Source organism: Pleurodeles waltl, chromosome 3_1 (assembly GCF_031143425.1).
Source record: "Pleurodeles waltl isolate 20211129_DDA chromosome 3_1, aPleWal1.hap1.20221129, whole genome shotgun sequence".
In the NCBI taxonomy this organism is placed as follows: Eukaryota; Metazoa; Chordata; class Amphibia; order Caudata; family Salamandridae; genus Pleurodeles; species Pleurodeles waltl.
The window spans coordinates 419,121,522-419,140,049 of record NC_090440.1 but is presented as its reverse complement, the minus strand read 5'-3'; the positions used below and the strand labels follow the sequence as shown (position 1 = coordinate 419,140,049).

The following is an 18,528-nucleotide window of genomic DNA, read 5'->3' as shown; positions in this document are numbered from 1 at the left end:
TTAATTATATGCTTTTATTGTAAAGTCTCCATAATTTTTGATGCACTGCTTCAGTGAGAACTAATATCACTTTTTTCCTCAGATCTTTGCTTCTGTAAATCCACATAGTCATCCACCCATGTAAATGCCAAGCTGGTTAAAAACTTTCATGTACATGAACAATCTATGTTGCTGCCACAGTCTAAGGTAAGATGTAGTTTAAGTGCATTCATGAAATCTGTAGCTGTGTGTTGTTTCTTGTTCTGAATAGACGATATACAATGTTGTTTATTTCAATAAGTGCATTACTTTTTATACAGCTCGGAGCTTGAACATTCACCGCCCTTCTCACTTACTATTGTAATCTTGTTTGTCCAAACTCCTCCCTTTCTGGTGTTTTGACCTCTCTCGCCTCAGGCTTTCATCTTACGTGCGAGGCCCTAATGCTTATGTATCAATTATCACTGCAAAATTACACTGTGAAGTGCAGGTAGATTTTACAAAATGCATTAAAAAAGGAAAATGAGTGCTAGAAAATATTTGGAAATTGGTTGGGTTACAGACTTCCAACTGAAGAAGAACACTAGAATAGGAAAAAATGGAACAATCCATTATTGAGTAGCAGAAGCAAAAATGTTGGTTGTCGAAGGTATACTGAACTCACGTGTTGTTATTTGAATCAGCCATCCATTTTTTATAGAGTTCCGAAGCAAGTGTCCAACACTCCGGAATCCCAGAAGAGCACGCTGTGCTGATTGCATTTACTTCGTTGTACCTACATAAAAAGAGAAAGAAGGTAAATTTACATAGTGAGGGAGCTTTTCAAAGACATATATTCTATTGTTCATCAGATGCAATTGATTAGGGCTCTTTTTTGTGACATGGATAATAATTGAGTAATGTTATCTAAAGAAGGGAACACTACTAGTTAGTTAACAAGTCATTAATAAGTAAGCATTTGTTAATAAGTAGTTAAAAAGTCAGATTGTCCCAAGGTGAACATGAAGACCCTACTATGCCATGGTCAATAACTTCTTTGGAGATCCCTCCTCTTTGGACAAAATTACTGTTGTTAATCATATCATTGTTATTTGGGGTGAAATTTGCAAAGTTGTTTGTTAGTTTTAGTTTTTTTCATGGTTCCAATTTGGTAAAAAGTTACCAGGAGAGAAGCATACTTGATGGATTCATTGATGAAAAGGCTCTACCATTGTTGTCCCTTTAAAGTGCATTGTGGTGAATGCCTAATTTGAGGATTACCAAAAGATTCAAATATAAAGGAAAATAACAGATTTTATTTACAATAGAAATTATTTTCTGGTCTTGTCAAACTACTAATTTTATGAAGTGTGGTGAGTTCTGAAGTCATTTGAGCCTGTCAAAAATGTTGATTCTCCGCTGGTATTTGATGAATCATGCTTTAGTAAAAATTATTTTCCTTCATGATTGACTCATAGAGGATATAGAAGGTGTTCCAGAATTTGAGAACACATTTTGTATAAATTCACACATTTCTTCGTCAACCATGTGAGGAAAAACACCACACATGCTGAATAATACATGCTTCTACAAAGAGTTCTAGTGAATAATTATAGAAATAACATTCTTTATTAAAGACAAATGTGAGGCACTCCTGAATGCCATGTTTTGCTGGAATCAGAGCGGTAGAACTGAAAGCATTTCCTCCAAAGGAGACTGCAATAAATGAACAAAATGAGAGATTTCAATTTGTTACACAGATTATGGTTAGTGCTCTGAAAAGCTAAAAGGGAAACACATTTCCAAATTGATTTAAATACCTGCCTCATTAATATCAAAAATACTTGGCATGCTAAGCGGAATATGTACTTCCAATGAAAGCAGCAACCTGCCCCCCCATGATCTAGTGCAGCTTCACCACAAACTTGTAATGAAGATCTTGAGTGCTAACATTCACATTTTATCACAAAGTGGGGCATTCCTGAAAGCCATTTTGATGGAATGGCAACTGTTGAATGTAAAGCATATCCTTTAGAGCAGGTTGAAGTAAATAAGCATTAAGGTGCTAATACAGATATGAAACCAGATGGTTAAGCAATGTGAATGGAAGAGTGGGTTGAAGAGATAAGTTCCTACCTAGGTTCATCACCACCTTTCCATACCTGTTTAAGCTGGCTGCCTTTCTTATTTGTCGCTTAATACCTCGCTAATTTAAAAACATAAAAATTTTGGTATACATCCAGGAGGTTATTATGACCCCAGTGGTCGGCGTTAATATGGAGGAAAGTACTGCCAACAGGCTGGCGATACTGTCCCCCATATTATGACATTGGCGGTTTGGCTGAAGGCAAACCACCAGTGTACCACACCGACCACCACAGCGGTAACGACCGCCGGGCTGGAGACTTCAATCTCCAGCCCGGCGGCCATCACTTGCCTGTGTGCAGGATTATGACCCCACCTACCGCCATGGTTTTCATGGCATCCTTACCACCACAAAAACCATGGTGGTAGGCACTATCAGTGGCAGGGAATCTCTTCCTTGTCAATGATGGGGGACTTCCCTGCCCCTCTCCCCCTTCCCAGGCTCCCCCCATCCCACCTTCCTCTCCAAAACCGCCCTTCATACACGCCCCTCCCTTCACACACGTACACATGCATACACACACACACTTTCCAACATTCATCCACGCATGCATACATCCATTCACACACACATCCGCACACACTTACATACATACACGCACACACACATTCACACAACTCAACATACATGCACTCACACCCCCAAACATGCACACGTATACAAAACGCAACACACACCTGTATTCATGCACGCACAGACATACACACACACACCCAAACACACGCACAACACCCCCATCCCTCTCCCCTGTCGGAGCACCCGACTTACCTGTAGTCAGGGGGTCCTCCAGCAGGAGACGGGGCACTGCTGCCAGCCGCAGCATTTGCCAGCAGAACACCGCCAGGCCATGTTATTTCTCATAATACGGCTGGTGGTGGTCTACTGGCGTGGCGCTGCTGCTGGCAGCAGTGCCCCCTTCCCGCCATCTCCCAGCATGGCCACAGCTGGATTTCTTCCATCCTTCTGGTGGAAATCTGGCTGTGGTCATAACCCAGCAGACAGTTGGTAGCCGCGGCTACGGTCTTTTGGCGGCTGTTGCCATGGTGGTAGGCAGTTGTTACCGCCGGGTCACTAGGACCCCCCAAATGGTTTTGAGACTTCCATTTTAATATGTGCTAGAGGTGTAGGAAACTATTTACAGGCAGAGCTCATATTTAAAATTAATAGATCTGTCCTCAAATGTATAGTGAGACCCTTCATAGTGTTTAACTCTTTATTTTTCCTTTTTGTCACATCTTCTTGTCAGCAGTTACATCTCCCTGCATGAATGTGCACTGGCCTCAGAATATTTGTAAGTTAAATATAAACAAGTGATAACACTTAAAATTGTGTATGTGTTGTCTATAAACATGTCTTTTCATATGTATTATAAACTACTACGTTCAGAGATAATAGTTTAAAACAATTAACATTGGAAATTAGGCAAAATAAATGAGGCTACTGTTTTAAAACACAGTGAAACCTGTCATAGACTATAGATGTTTCAAAGATTGAGAGCACTTTAAATGTACAATACTAATACATGGAAAATAAGGCTTTTGGGGACTCAGGGCCAGATGTAGCAAAGGGTTTGAGCCTCGCAAACGGCGAAAATCGCCGTTTGCGAGGCGCAAAAGCCTCTTTGCTATTCAGAAATGCAGATTGCGAGTCGGGACCGACTCGCAATATGCATTTCAGAATCGCAAATAGGAAGGGGTGTTCCCTTCCTATTTGCGATTTGGAGTGGAATGCAATTCCATTTGCGACCGCATATGCGGTCGCAAATGGAGTCGCAGTTACCATCCACTTGTGAATGGACCCACAAATATTTTTTCAGGGCAGGGAGTGGTCCTGAAAAAATACCGAAACTAAAGGTTTCAATTTTTTTTTTTAAGTGCAGCTCGTTTTCCTTTAAGGAAAATGGGCTACACTTAAAAAAAAAAAAAATGCTTTATTTAAAGCAGTCACGAACATGGAGGTCTGCTGACGACAGCAGGCCTCCATGTTTGCGAGTGCCTAGACTCGCTATGGGGCCGCAATTAGCGACCCACCTCATGAATATTAATGAGGTGGGTCATTGCGACCCCATAGCGAGTTGCAGTCGGTGTCTGAGACACCGTACTGCATACCAATTTGCGAGTTGCAAATTGCAAGTCGCAGGGACTCGCAATTTGCAAGTCGCAAATTGGCGTTTTGCTACATCTGGCCCTTATTTACTTCAGTACGAATCTTATTTTGGTTTAAAACCTTCCCTTCATAGGATTGTTTCATGTACCTATTAAAATATTATTTGGAGCACATGAGCAGCTAAGACTATGGCCATGGTAAAATATATAACTAATTTGAAGGAGAATGTTTTCCTGTTGAGTGAAACATTTTAGTTACCATTGAATGAGGAAATGTGAAGGTTGATTGTATGTCTCTCTGGTAGTACACTGCAGGCTGTTGATAATACCCATATTTAAGTCACAATGATCACAAGACTTTCAGGCAGTCATTACACTGGAAAGACGAGGCTTGAACTACAGTTTCCATCTCTGTGGGAAACCCACGTTGCATTTACATGAGGTGTGTGAGCGGTAGGCTGCAAGAACTATGCCTTAATTAATCATTGCCTGCACCTCCCCTAGCGCTGACAAGAAACAGCTCCTGTCCAGCAGTGCAGCATGTCAGGTCCAGCCCTCTTTTTTCAGACGCAGCACATCTGACCTGGTGTCCTGGCCCCTCCCCTTCCTTCACTAAAAGCGACAATCACATATTTGAGCTTTTGGAGAGACATGGTTGGGATGGATTTATTGCAATACATACAGTCACAATGCATTGGCTAAGGTACGAACATAGTTACTGCCCTGTAGGTGTTGGTGTAATAGGTGTTCTACTCATGCGGTTTCCCTATCAACAATTAATATCATAGTGACAGCAGAGCAGTAGCTCTGCGCCTATGTCAAAACCAATGGACATTGTGCTAGACTTCAAACTTTTAATTTTGTCATTGAAGGAATTCATCAAGGTCTGGCCCAGTTGTTGAGAAGGCTCTAGAGTAGTTTATGCTTGTAGACTGACCATACACTTTATGGTAACGCGGCCAGCTTGCCTGGCCCTGTAATTTTCCTCGCTGGCCTGGAGTCCTTCAGGGGCAGAGTCCCTGCCCCAAGGGCAGTCAGGAGGTTCTTCCTTCCAGTTATCCATGGTGCCTTTCTGCAGTTCCTGTGTCCAGCAGTGAAGCACAGCCAAGAGAGAGAGCTCTCCCCTGTGCAGGACCTTTTAAGTGGGGGCGGAAGTGTCCAGCAGGTCTTCACCTCTGGCCTATCCAGATGTGCCACATCAATCCTTTGCCCCCCGTCCCCTCCTTCTTGCACAGTCTTCTGGGATAGCTCAAAATGGCATCCTCCAGGAGTTAGATGCCACATGTGCTCTGAAAGTCTCAGCCTCTACTCACTGACGTTCCTCGCAGGGCCTCTCCAGCCTGCTCCTGGCACGGAATGATAGCTGGCTGATTGATGCCAGGCCCTGCTCAAGCAATTGGACAGAGGAGTAATTGGCCCTAATCCTGAGCTGAGTCAGAGAAAGATGACATCCAGGGCTGACCCATAAGTTGTACAACTATGCTCTTGTAACCCACTGCATCATTCTTTTCTTACAGGTTACAGTGTACTTTGGTGTGACTCTGGTCTCGGTGGACCCAGAGAACTGAAGTTGCTCCCTAGGCCCTCCTTTCCTATTGACATTTAATGGAGTATCTCCACAATGCAAATACCTGAAGCACATTGACATTGGCATTGAATTGAGTGTCCCTACAGTGAAAAGACAGTAAGCACACTGACTCTCCCTCACATGTGTACACCCCTCTCATGAGACCTACTCCATGTCACCACCCACTCTGCATAGTTCCTCCTGCTCCAGGCTTACCTAAGTGTAGTTCTTGGGCTGCGCACACCAGGAATCCTCCTCCCACAGCCCTCACATGGGTGCACATCCATGTGCACACATGATCACATGTAACCCGCCCGGGGCCTCCTGCCCTTGCTGCGCCACAGCAGCCTTTCCTTAGCACGGCGGCACCGGCGGTAAACATGCGCAGTCCATTTTACCATTTGTTTACTGTGCGTGAGTCCCCTCATAGGAGGCTCCATCATAGAAAAAAGTCAAAAGCCGGGTGGTCAAAAAGCGAAAAATCAGTGCAGACCTGATGGTCAGAACCGTCCTCTAACAACATTACTCCAGATATCTTTTTGGTTTCTGGTTTCTCTGCTGGATGAGAGGAAATCTCATGTCAGTTAATTGTTTCAGTGTTGACAACTGGTTTGTAATGCCTGGCCGCTTCATGAAGTATAACTTGTGCGGAGGTTTCAAACTTTGAAATAAATAAGTACTTCAGGTCAAGGCTGTAGTCACCCAAGTATGTAATTACTCCATTACCGTATTAAGGACCAGGTCTTAGAGGTCTTCCATGTTTCATTTTCTGAAGGTGAGTAAGGTGTCATCAGCCGCAAAATAAAGAAACAAAAAATGAAGGTTTGCTTGAATATGGATGGATGCTATGTGAATGCTAAATTGTGACTATCCAATAAGAAGGAGCCACATTGAGTAGTGAATTTGTGTACAGGAGACCAGGTTGAAGAGAATTCTGGCTACATTTTCTCCTTTATCTTGATATTTTATAAGGTATTATAATTAGTTGGGAAGATATCTAAAATGATGGGAAGATTTCTAAACTGATTGCTGTGATGACATTGTCAGAGATCCGTTTGTATGCAGTTCCTGAGCTTTTCGTAGGGATCTTGGTTTAAGCCATGCAATACTTTGCTGCTGAGTGATATTTATGTTCATGGATTTTTGTCAGAGAGATGTGTATACACCATACATAGTTGAGACAATCCTCATTGTTTCACAAGCAGCAGCGTAATAGATATATAACACTGTTTAGTGAATGGTATCTTGTCTAGCAGCCAGCTACATGTATTATTTGCTCTGCTCGGGGTGCTCTAACCATTTTTCATGCTGATGCACTGCTGTTCAGACGGTTTGTGCTCTCGTCAGGTTGTAGTGTATATGGATATTTTGATGTCCCTCTTTCCTGTGCATTCAACATGTGTGTCCAGTGTATTTCAGTGTCTCTTTTCTATGCGCCTAAATTGACTTGGTAATGTACCAGGGCTCTGCTGTGTGGGTAATTTCCCATCTGACTGTTATAAAACGTTAACGGGGTGGTGGCAGTGAAAGCAGGTAATGCACTTGTTAAGATGATCAATTATTTCTTTCAAAATGCCTGTCACAGGTGGAGGTGCTGACTGCAGACAGTAGTTAGTTTCAGCACCTGTAAATGGAATGGCCTCCAAATAATAGGGCTGTTTGGGATTTAGGAGTTAAAGATCTTTCCGCCCTGTGAGTGAGCCAGAGAGAGATGTGAAGACGTGGAAGGGCAGGCAAAATAGTCTACAGAACTGATTAAATATTTTGGTTCCTCTTTATGCATAGGGCGTGACACTCTATTCATAGACTGTTCTTGTAAATGGTGCTCTAAAATTGAAACCAATCCAAGAAGCTCACGATTTTGAGCACCCTTTGTATTGATGTAATTCATTATGAACATTTACCATACGGTTCCAAGTAGTAAATGGCACAGCATTCCAAAACGACCATTAGATTTTAAAACTGGCAGACATTTTGTTTACTTTATGCAAAACAGAGCAGGTCATCCTTTCTGGTTTTGCCTCACACATATTCTCTGGTTATTATTATGAATGTTATTATTATGATTGGATTTTTAAAAAAGATTACTTATTATTATTACTACTCCGAAAGTTTTCTACATAAAGGGTGTGAGAAAATCCCTATTTTTCTGGAGCAATCCTATTTATTGCTGACGGATATTGCTGGTTCTGCAAACGGAGGCACTCCTGTCCTAGTCTCAAATCTATGTTTTCTGACCCCTAAAACATGGTAAAATTGGCCAATCCCTAATTGTCATATTTAACTTTCCAGTAAAGTCACAGTGATTGTCTGCCTGTACCTCTGGTAGGCTAATTAATATTAGCCTGTCAGCAGCTGGCCCCTGTCAGAGCCCCTCCCTTTATGAGGCAGGAAAACTTCCCCAAAGCATAAACAATGGCTTAGGACTTTTGGCATGAAGATCTAGATGGGAAGTATGTGCTTCCTCTCTGCTAAGGAAGGGCAGCTGGGTAGAGGTCAGGAGCCTGATTATCTTGGAAGGGGCCAGGGTTAGGTCTGCCCATTCGTATGTAAGGGCTGAGATAGACCTAGGGTGGAAAACCTTTTGTTCCCCTGGTCAATTGTAACCAGCTTGGCACCAGGCCAGAGGAATGGAGAGCACGCCCAAGAACGAGCTTGGTGATGTTGAGGAGGGGTCAACTGCAGGGAGGAAAAACCTTTGTTCCCCAGGCCAAACGTAGTCAGCTTGGCACCAGGTCAGTTAGATGATGAGCTGGTCCCAGAATCAGCTTGGGGGGGTTGAGGAGAAGTCCACTCCTCATTTCCCTATACGCACTTCTGCTTGGGACACCAGAAACCTCCAAGGGCAGAAGAGGGCTACCATGCTGGATTGTATGCAAATTAGTATGCAAAATGTTGAACTGTGGAATAGTTTACAATTAGGATGATCCGCAAAGAGGGACATGGCCTGGCAAGATAGTGGACAGGGTCTAGTTCTCTGCAGATCCTAGCTGGCCAGTCTAAGATCCTACATCATTGTGACTCCTGTGCAGCGTCTGTTACACTACTGAATTGCCCTCAGGACTTGTTTTAAGGTTTTTTTCGGGTGGCTGTGGTTGTGTTTGGGGCTTCTGGCCCCAGGCCACACAGTTGCAGCCTAGTCGTGGCAGCACACAGCAGAGAAGGGGTCTGCCCTTCCAGGAGCCTGTGCAAAGAGTGGGGCCCAGGTGGTGAGCAAGCTTGCCCAGTGGGAAAAGACTGGAGCCAGCGAACACCCACAGCTTTATCAAAGATGCCTGTGGGCTCCCTTCCCCTCAAAAGCAGGAGTTGGGGTGACCAGGAGTGAGGTGCATCAGTGCCTGGAGCCAGATATGGCCCACAATGGTCTTCTGTGCATGGGCCCCAGTGGGCTGCTGAGGTGCACTGTAGGCTTCTCTTGTAGGTGGTAGAGGTACAGGTAGCCCTGGCCCTGATACTGGTGTGGATCGTGGACCAGACTGGGCCTGTGGTCTGGGAGTGCTGTGTCGCCACTTGGGAGGAGTGATCCCCCGTAACACTGGGGTTCAGCCTATAAAGAGCTTAAGAGGCCCAGAGGTGAGAACTAGGCTATTGGCTGCACCAGTGCCCATGGTCAGGATTGGAAGTGGGAGCATCATGTGATGGCATGGCATGCCGGACGAGAGAAGAGGATCCTGCTGGAGGTCGGCAACCAAGTATTAATCAACTGGATGGGTAGACTTGTTGGGGAGGGGCAGGTGCTGCAGATGTGTGAGACCTGGCGGGCCTGGGAGGGTTGGGTGTGGCCTATAACTTCACCAGTCCTGTCTGGGGAAACTTGTTGGGTGTTTTCTTGCCATCAGAGGACCTTGGAGGCACTTCGGCCCTGATTGGTACTGTGCTGTGGCTGAGGATGTGTTGAGCCTCTGCATATGGGGTGGAGGGCTGATACGGCTCAGTGCTGTGGAGACATTGGTCCAAGTGACAAAGTGATGGGCATGATTGGTGGCAACACAGGTGGCTTCTGGAGCCTCATGAGAGACATTCGCTTCTGAAGCGGATTACTGGCTACACCTTGTGATGCTATATGGTGAGGTCCCTGAGCCCTGGTGTGTCCTCATGGTGTGCAGTGCATGTGCCTCTAACATGGAGACTGGAGTTGAGAGTCTCTCTTGCCAGTTGGTCTTGTGGGCAGGAGTTGGTAACTTGGCGCTGTCAACGTGGTGCTGCAGCAGGTTGGTCAACCTCCTTCTGTCAGTGTCTGCTGGGTTCCTGCAGCACCCAGTCTGTTCTGAGTGGAGCCCACTGGCAGGGGCAATAAGGGTAAGGACAGACAGACAAGTTACTCGACCACCAACACCATTACCCAATATACCACCCCTCAGCAGGTGTCTAAGTGGCTGGTTTGACAGGCTTTGGGTGCTGCTGCTCTGGATTGGGAGGGTGAGATATCCCATGCTGATTGCCTGGTAATCATTCATGGGTCTCACACAGCTCTGGAGCACAAGATAGAGTCAATGTCAACGGATGTTAATTTAATTTGAGCTGTCCTGCATAAAGGGGCTGAGAAAGTGACTACCAAAGAGGGTTATACAGAAATGCTCCAGGGTGAGGAGGCAGCTTTGGAACAGCAGATGGCCAGGATGACCACGATCATGGGGGAGTTGGAGTTTGAGGTGGAGGGTTTGGAGGATTAATCTTGCGCAGTAACATCCACCTCCTGGGCTTTCCAGAGCAGGCTGAGGGCACTTCGGCTGTATACATTTTGGAGCAATGGGTGAGGCAGCAGCTAGGTCCAAAGCCCTTTCCCATTTTTCTGTAATTTAGTGAGTACATCAAGCATTAGTGCCACCCCTGCCTCCCGGCGCTCTTCTGCGGGTGTTCATAGCAATGATTCTAAATTACAGAGATAGGTACTTTATACTTTGGGCTGTCAGGGAGCACCCATCCTGAAATAAGAAAACTACCCAATTGAAATACTCCCAGACTATACTAGGGGGTTTCAAGAGCAGAAAAAATAATTGCCGGAAGTAAAGCAAAAACTATGTGCTATGAACCTGAGATGCATGCTTCTTTACCCAATCCAAGCTTCAGGTTCTGTAGAATGGGAAGCAATGGTTATGAGGGGCCAATGATTAGGGTTGACCTGTGGGGTCTGTAGGCAGCTTCAGCGGGAGCTGCACCAGCAGGAGAGTGCACTGGTGTTGTTGCAGGGGCAGGATTTGTCTAGCTTGGAGAGTCAGAGGGATGAGTGGAGGGCCTGGGGAAGAATCGCAGAGAAATGGGATAGGTTGGATGCATACACAGTATCGACAGCACCTACATCACGAGGTTGATAAATCAGGTAGGCTATTGGCTTGGTTACTACGAAGGGAGATGAGTGCTCCTCCTGTGCTTCATCTGATAGATGAAACCGACAAGGTGGCAGTGACGTGGTAAGTGGGTTGTGGCCACTTAACAGCAACATCTGGATAGGGTCCACTGTGGGAGTACGCCCAGTGCCCTGGATCCACTTCAGGTGTACTTGGAGCTTCTAGACATACCAACACTGGGATATGCTGTTAATGGCCTAAGATTAACAGAGAAAGAGATGAAGGCGTTTACTGAGCTGAGAGAGTGTATGTGTAGGGTTCCAGCTTAGGTATGCCTGATTACACGAAGCCTTTTGTCCTGTTTTGTCATGAACGTGATGCATGTTCTTTGTCTGTCCTGACACAGGTCCATGGAGGTGTAAACCGACCAGTAGCATATTTTTCAGCTACTTTGGACCCAGTTGCAGCAGCCTTACCAGGTAGTCTGCGTGCAGTAGCAGCAATTGGTCAAAGCCTCGCACAATGTGAAGGCATAGTCATGGGACATTCTTTAACAGTCATGGTCCCACACTCAGTTGAGATCCTGTTGACCCCTACCAGAACACAGCACATGACAAATGCAAGACTGACAAAATATTAAACGATTATATTGGGGTCACCAAATGTAACGTTGAAAAGATGTACAGTGCTGAACCCGGCAACTTTGCTTCCAAATGAAAATACAGAAGTTGAGGATGCTGATAATGTAGAACATGATTGTCTTGAGGTAACAGAAATGTGCACCAAACCGAGGCCTGATATTAAAGATACCCAATTGGAAGAAAATGACCAATTATCTTTGTTGATGGCTCAGTAGGAGTACTGAGAGCCGGATAGGCTGTGTGTATGATCACTGGTATCCTGGAAGCGTCTTGGCTTGAGAAAGTGTATTCTGCTCAAGTGGCTGAATTGGTTGCTCTTACTAGAGCTTGCCATGCCGCTGCCGAATTGAGAGTAACTATCTACACTGATAGCAGATACAGATTTGGAATTGTTCATGATTTTGGCCAACTATGGTCGCAGAAGGGTTTCCTGACCTCTTCTGGTTCGCCAGTAAAAAATGATGAAAGAATTAAGGAGTTGTTGCACGCAATTCCGTTCCCTCATGACATTGCCTTGGTGAAATGCAGTGCTCATGTGAAATCACAAGACTTTGTTTCAATGGGAAATGGATATGAGGATCAAGTCGCAAAGTTTTGCGCATTGAACTGTATATTGTTTAACCTGTTCTGTGCCTTGGACGAGGTGACCTCGTCCAAGGCTACAGTTCCCCTGTGCCTTGGACGAGGTCACCTCGTCCAAGGCACAGGGGAACTTGGGGGAGCACTAGCGCACCCCCCGTGCACCCTCCTCCCCTCCCAAGGTGGAGATAGAAGGGGAAGACCTTCCCCTTCCACCCCCGACCTCCCCGGCAATCTGCTGATGGCAAGGGGTGCCCCCCCCGGGGGCAATTGTTTTTAGTATTTCGCCCCCCCCCCCCCGGGGGCAGATCTGCCGATTTTTCGGCGGATGTGCCCCCGGGGGGGGGGGGGGGGGGCGAAAACCACTAGACACCAGGGATTTTATTTTGAGTGTTTATTTTGGGGGCAATTTTTTATAGTATTTCGCCCCCCCTGGGGGCAGATCCGCCAATTTTTCGGCGGATCTGCCCCCAGGGGGGGGCGAAAACCACTAGACACCAGGGATTTTATTTTGGGTGTATATTTTGGGGGCGACCCCTTGGGCAAGGGTCGCCCCCCCGGGGGCAATTTTTTATAGTATTTCGCCCCCCCCCGGGGGCAGATCCGCCGATTTTTCAGCGGATCTGCCCCCATGGGGGCGAAAACCACTAGACACCAGGGATTTTATTTTGGTTGTTTATTTTGGGGGCGACCCCTTGGGCAAGGGTCACCCCCCCCGGGGGCAATTTCTTTTAGTATTTCGCCCCCCCAGAGTGCAGATCCGCCGATTTGTCGATGGATCTGCCCCCGGGGGGGGGGGGCCAAATCCACTAGACACCAGGGATTTATTTTTATTGTAAAGTTTCTTTTGGGGGCGACCCCTTGGGCAGGGGTCGCCCCACTGGGGGGCTATTTTTTTAGTATTTGACCCCCCCCTGGGGGCAGATTGCCAATTTTTGGGCTGATCTGCCCCCAAGGGGGGGACGAAATCCACTAGACACCAGGGATTTTGTTTTTATTGTTTATTTTGGGGGCAACCCCTTGGGCAAGGGTCACTCCCCTGGGGGGCTATTTTTTTTTCTGTTTCTGCCCCCCCCGATGGCAGACCAGCCATTTTTTGGACGATCTGGCCCCCGGGGGTGGAAGCACACTAGGCGCCAGGGATTGTGTGGTATGTGTGTGTGTGGTGTGTGTTTGGGGGCACCCCTTGGGCAACGGTCGCCCCCCTAAAGTGGGGAAAGTTCGTATTGGCCATCTCTGCCCCTATTTTTGTAGGCCCATCTGCCCCCAAGGAGGGCAGAAACCACCAATACGGCAGGGATTTTTTTTTTTTTGTGCTGGGGGTGCCCCCTTTGGGAAGGGTCGCCCCCTAAAGGGGGCACAGAGGTGTTGCCCATTTCTGCCCCCTTTGGGGGCAGATTGGCCAATTCTTTTACGCCCATCTACCCCCGAGGGGGGCAGGATCCACTTAGGTACCAGGGACAACTTCTAAGTTCTTGGTGGTGGGGTGTTTGTCAACTGGCAAAGTATTTGTATTTGTGATTATAACAATTGATTTCTTCTTTTTCTTCTAGTTCAACGCTTTTGCTTCCTTTGCTGTGGATCTTTGCGGTTTTGGCAGTAGTTGTCCTGTGGTTTTCATAGTTGCATGTTTTAGGTGAGTGAAAGCAATTTACTCCAAAGGAGTATTGTTGACATGCATGAATGACATGTTTGTAGGTGGTGTACTAAATGCAGTATTGTGTGTTTGACATTGTCCTTAGATTTGAGCACAGTGATGTTTGTGTTGTCATATGTCTAATTTTCTTTTTTTTTTCTTTTTAGTGGGATATCATTGGTGATTGCTGTGTCTGTGCAGAGTAGTTGCTTGGTGTGTAGCTTTTTCAGGCAAGTGAGTGGTATAGTTTTTTGTAGTACATAACTCTTTGTGATAAAACTAAACTTTGTTTATTACTTATTTTAGTGCTAGTTGTTGTTGGCAATCCATTTGTTGTTAGGATCATTGCTAGCCACAAGTGACCGCTCAGCAGGTTGTTCGCATTCTCTTTGAGTCGTCTTCAGACCATGATTACGACACTGACTCTGCATCTGAGGCAGAGGAGGAAGCAGGAGATTCTGGAAGTGAGTTTTCTGTCCGAGAGTATTCTTCTGATGAGGAAGCTACTCTCAGTGCAGATGAAGGGCCTGTGTTAGAGGAGGACATTGATGTGCCAAGAGTGCAGCAGCCTGCGGCTGAAGGGTTTCCCATTAGAAGACCTGACACCTGGATTGCCCAAAACATGGAGCAGCCACAGTTACCTGCATTTACTGGTCTCCCAGGGTGTACAGTTAATACAGAAAACTTTTTGCCTGTCCATTTCTTTCACTTGTTTATGGACGATGTATTTTTGGAAGAGATTGTGGAGCAGACAAATGTGTATGCAGAGCAATACTTGCGAGACAACGCTGCCAGACTTAAGCCTCAGTCTAGAGCTACTCAGTGGGTTCCCACATATCTGGAAGAGATGAAAAGGTTTTTAGGTTTGTCTTTTTTGATGGGGTTGATCAGGAAGCCGTCACTGGCTTCTTATTGGTCTGCTAGTCCATTGATGGCAACTGCTATATTTCCTGCAACTATGACACGTAATCGGTATTTGCTTCTTCTTCGTATGCTGCATTTTGTAGACAATGCTTTAGCCTTGCCACGAGATCACCCTGATTGTGACCGTCTTTTTAAGATTAGGCCTGTCCTTGATCATTTTGTGGATCGGTTTTCAGAGGTCTATGTTCCAGGCAAAGAGATCAGTGTGGACAAGTCTTTGGTCCTTTTCAAGGGCCGTTTAGTTTTTAAGCAGTACATTCCTAGTAAGAGGGCACGGTATGGGATTAAATTGTATCTGCTGTCTGAAAGCAGTGCAGGATATGTGTATAATTTCCGGGTCTACACTGGTAGGGATTCCAGTATTGACCCTCCTGGTTGTCCGGCCACTTTTGGAGTTAGCGAAAAAATTGTGTGGGAACTTGCTAGACGGCTGTTTAACAAAGGTCACCATTTGTACGTAGATAATTTCTATACTGGAGTGCAGTTGTTCAAGGAGTTGTTTAGGGTGGACACTGTTGCTTGTGGCACAATCCGTTCTAACCGGAAAGGCTATCCAAGGGAGCTTGTCTGTAAAAAACTTGAGAGGGGACAGTGCAGTGCCTTGCGGAATAATGAGCTGCTAGCTCTGAAATTTTCAGACAGGAGGGATGTGTACATGCTATCGACCATCCATGATGAGAGTACTTCCCCTGTGGCTGTTTGGGGTCAGGTTGCGGAAGTGCGCAAACCTGCGTGCATTTTGGACTACAATAGGCACATGGGTGGTGTTGATAGAGTAGATCAGAGGTTGGAACCTTACACTGCTCTTCGTAAGTCTTATGTGTGGTATAAAAAGTTGGCCCTACATTTATTTCATTTGGCAACTTTTAATGCCTTTATTGTATACAAGGATTGTTCACCTGAGTCAAGGATGACATTTGTTAAATTTCAGGAGTCGGTGATAGAAAGCCTTACTGTGGTGGAACCGGCAAGAGTTCCTAGAGTAGAAGTGGTGGAGGATGTGGCTAGATTGAAAGATCGGCACTTTCCAGATCACATTTCTCCCACTCCCAAAAAAGACTTGCCCACAAAGAAATGTAGAGTATGTGCCCGGAGATTAATCCGGAGGGAGAGCCGGATGTACTGCCCCGAATGCCCTTCAAAGCCTGGGCTGTGTGTGCCCGGCTGTTACAGAAGTTACCATACCAAAAAATAATTCTGGAAAATACCGTGAGCGTAAGCTGTCTGTTTTATATTTTCATATGTTTCACGGTTGGCATCTCTGTCATGTATTTAGTTAGAGCTTTTGTGTTTGTAGTTTTGTGCTTATTTTATAATTAGTGGTTTCTTTGTTGTTTATAAACAAAAAAAGTGATGGCAGTGTGCTTGGGGTGGCGCTTGGCTGGCAGTGTGCTTGGGGTGGCGCTTGGCTGGCGGTGTGCGTGGGGTGGCGCTTGGCTGGCGGTTTGCGTGGGGTGGAGCTTGGCTGGCGGTGTCCTTGGGGTGGCGCTTGGCTGGCGGTGTGCTTGGGGTGGCGCTTGGCTGGCGGTGTGCTTGGGGTGGCGCTTGGCTGGCGGTGTGCTTGGAGTGGCGCTTGGCTGGCTTTGTCCTTGGGGTGGTGCTTGGCTGGCGGTGTGCGTGGGGTGGAGCTTGGCTGGCGGTGTGCGTGGGGTGGCGCTTGGCTGGCAGTGTGCTTGGGGTGGTTCTTGGCTGGCGTTGTCCTTGGGTTGGCGCTTGGCTGGCGGTGTGCGTGGGGTGGCGCTTGGCTGGCGGTGTGCGTGGGGTGGCGCTTGGCTGGCGGTGTGCTTGGGGTGGCGCTTGGCTGGCGGTGTGCGTGGGGTGGCGCTTGGCTGGCGGTGCCAGCCAAACGGCAGTCCACACTCCCATCAGCTGGTGTGATTCTTGTATCAGGCATGTGGGCGTTTGTAAGTGATGGGCCCTTGAGTGGCGCGGTCTGTCGATGTGAGTGTTGTAATGTGCAGGGCCCGTGGCTGGCGGTGTGAATGGTCTTGTGCGTGTCATGTATGAAAGGTGTGTGAATGGACTGTAAAGCGGTTGGTGCCTTGTCGCGGCTTTACAGTTCACGAGCTGTGAGTCATTGGTTCAGTTTTTTGCCTTTCAGTTGTTAGCAGTGCATTTCATTTTTGTGAAATCTCTTGTTAATAAAATTTGATCCACTGAACCATCACTCACCCTCGTGCCAAATCCAACCAGTATGTGTGGTAAAAATGACAAAACCTGCTCCGCTGTAATCAGGCGTCGCAGCACACCTGTGACACGCTAGGTGCCTCGGGTGGGACCCCGATGATGAAGCATGCCACCAACTTGGTTGGTGGGTGAGGGGTCTTCTTCACATAACCTAAGTGTGTTTCTTTTCACAATTTTAGTGTTTGGCACATCACGGACGTATGTGCACACATTAATATGATATATTACAAAAATACCTGTTTTTGGGGGGGAGGGGCCACCTATGTTTTTGGTCCTGGGTGCGGCCTTCATCTAGGGAAACCTACAAAACCCAGACATTTTTTAAAAATAGACACCCCAAGGAGTCCAGGGAGGTGTGGCTTGCGTGGCTCCCCCAACATTTTCTTACCCAGACCCCTCGGTAAACCTCAAAATTTGCATAAAAAAGCATATTTTCCTGACTTTTCTTAGTAGGATCACCGCTCCAGCACAAAATTCCTACTCCCCAGTTTTCCCCTCAGTCTCCCAAGTAAAATGACACCTCACTTATGTGGGTCCCCAAAGCAGAGTCCGTCTAAAGATGTATAAAAGAATATGCCCTTATAAACTCGCTGTGCTATCCCTTCTATCTCTTTAAGTTTTGGGCCTTATTCTGTTGCAGGCACCTGGCCCACCCACACAAGTGAGGTATCATTTTTATCGGGAGACTTGGGGGAACGCTGGGTGGAAGAAAATTTGTGGCTCCTCTCGGATTCCAGAACTTTCTGCCACAGAAATGTGAGGAACATGTGTTTTTGTTAGCCAAATTTTGAGGTTTACAAAGGATTCTGGGTAACAGAACCTGGTCCGAGCCCCGCAAGTCACCCCTCCTTGGATTCCCCTAGGTTTCTAGTTTTCAGAAATGCACAGGTATGGTAGGTTTCCCTAGGTGTCGGCTGAGCTAGAGGCCAAAATCTACAGGTAGGCACTTCGCAAAAAACACCTCTGTTTTCTTTCAAAAATGTGGATGTGTCCACGTTGCGCTTTGGGGCGTTTCCTGTCGCATGCGCTAGGCCTACCCACACAAGTGAGGTATCATTTTTATCGGGAGACTTGGGGGAACGCTGGGTGGAAGGAAATTTGTGGCTCCTCTCAGATTCCAGAACTTTCTGCCACAGAAATGTGAGGAACATGTGTTTTTTTGGCCAAATTATGAGGTTTGCAAAGGATTCTGGGTAACAGAACCTGGTCCGAGCCCCGCAAGTCACCCCTCCTTGGATTCACCTAGGTCTCTAGTTTTCAGAAATGCACAGCTTTGGTAGGTTTCCCTAGGTGCCGGCTGATCTAGAGGCCAAAATCTACAGGTAGGCACTTCGCAAAAAACACCTCTGTTTTCTTTAAAAAATGTGGATGTGTCCACGTTGCGCTTTGGGGCGTTTCCTGTCGCGGGCGCTATGCCTACCCACACAAGTGAAGTATCATTTTTATCGGGAGTCTTGGGGGAACGCTGGGTGGAAGGAAATTTGTGGTTCCTCTCAG

At 46.6% G+C, this 18,528-nt stretch overlaps 1 protein-coding gene across 1 annotated transcript in view; it reads right to left on the bottom strand.

Moving 5' to 3' along the window:
- LOC138284181 (aminopeptidase N-like) overlaps positions 1-18,528 on the bottom strand; it is a 280,304-nt gene that overhangs the window by 40,793 nt on the left and 220,983 nt on the right. The window contains exon 16 of the mRNA XM_069222678.1: positions 644-754. Within this exon, the coding sequence (XP_069078779.1) occupies positions 644-754 (111 nt within the window). The remainder of the gene's footprint in view (positions 1-643; positions 755-18,528) is intronic.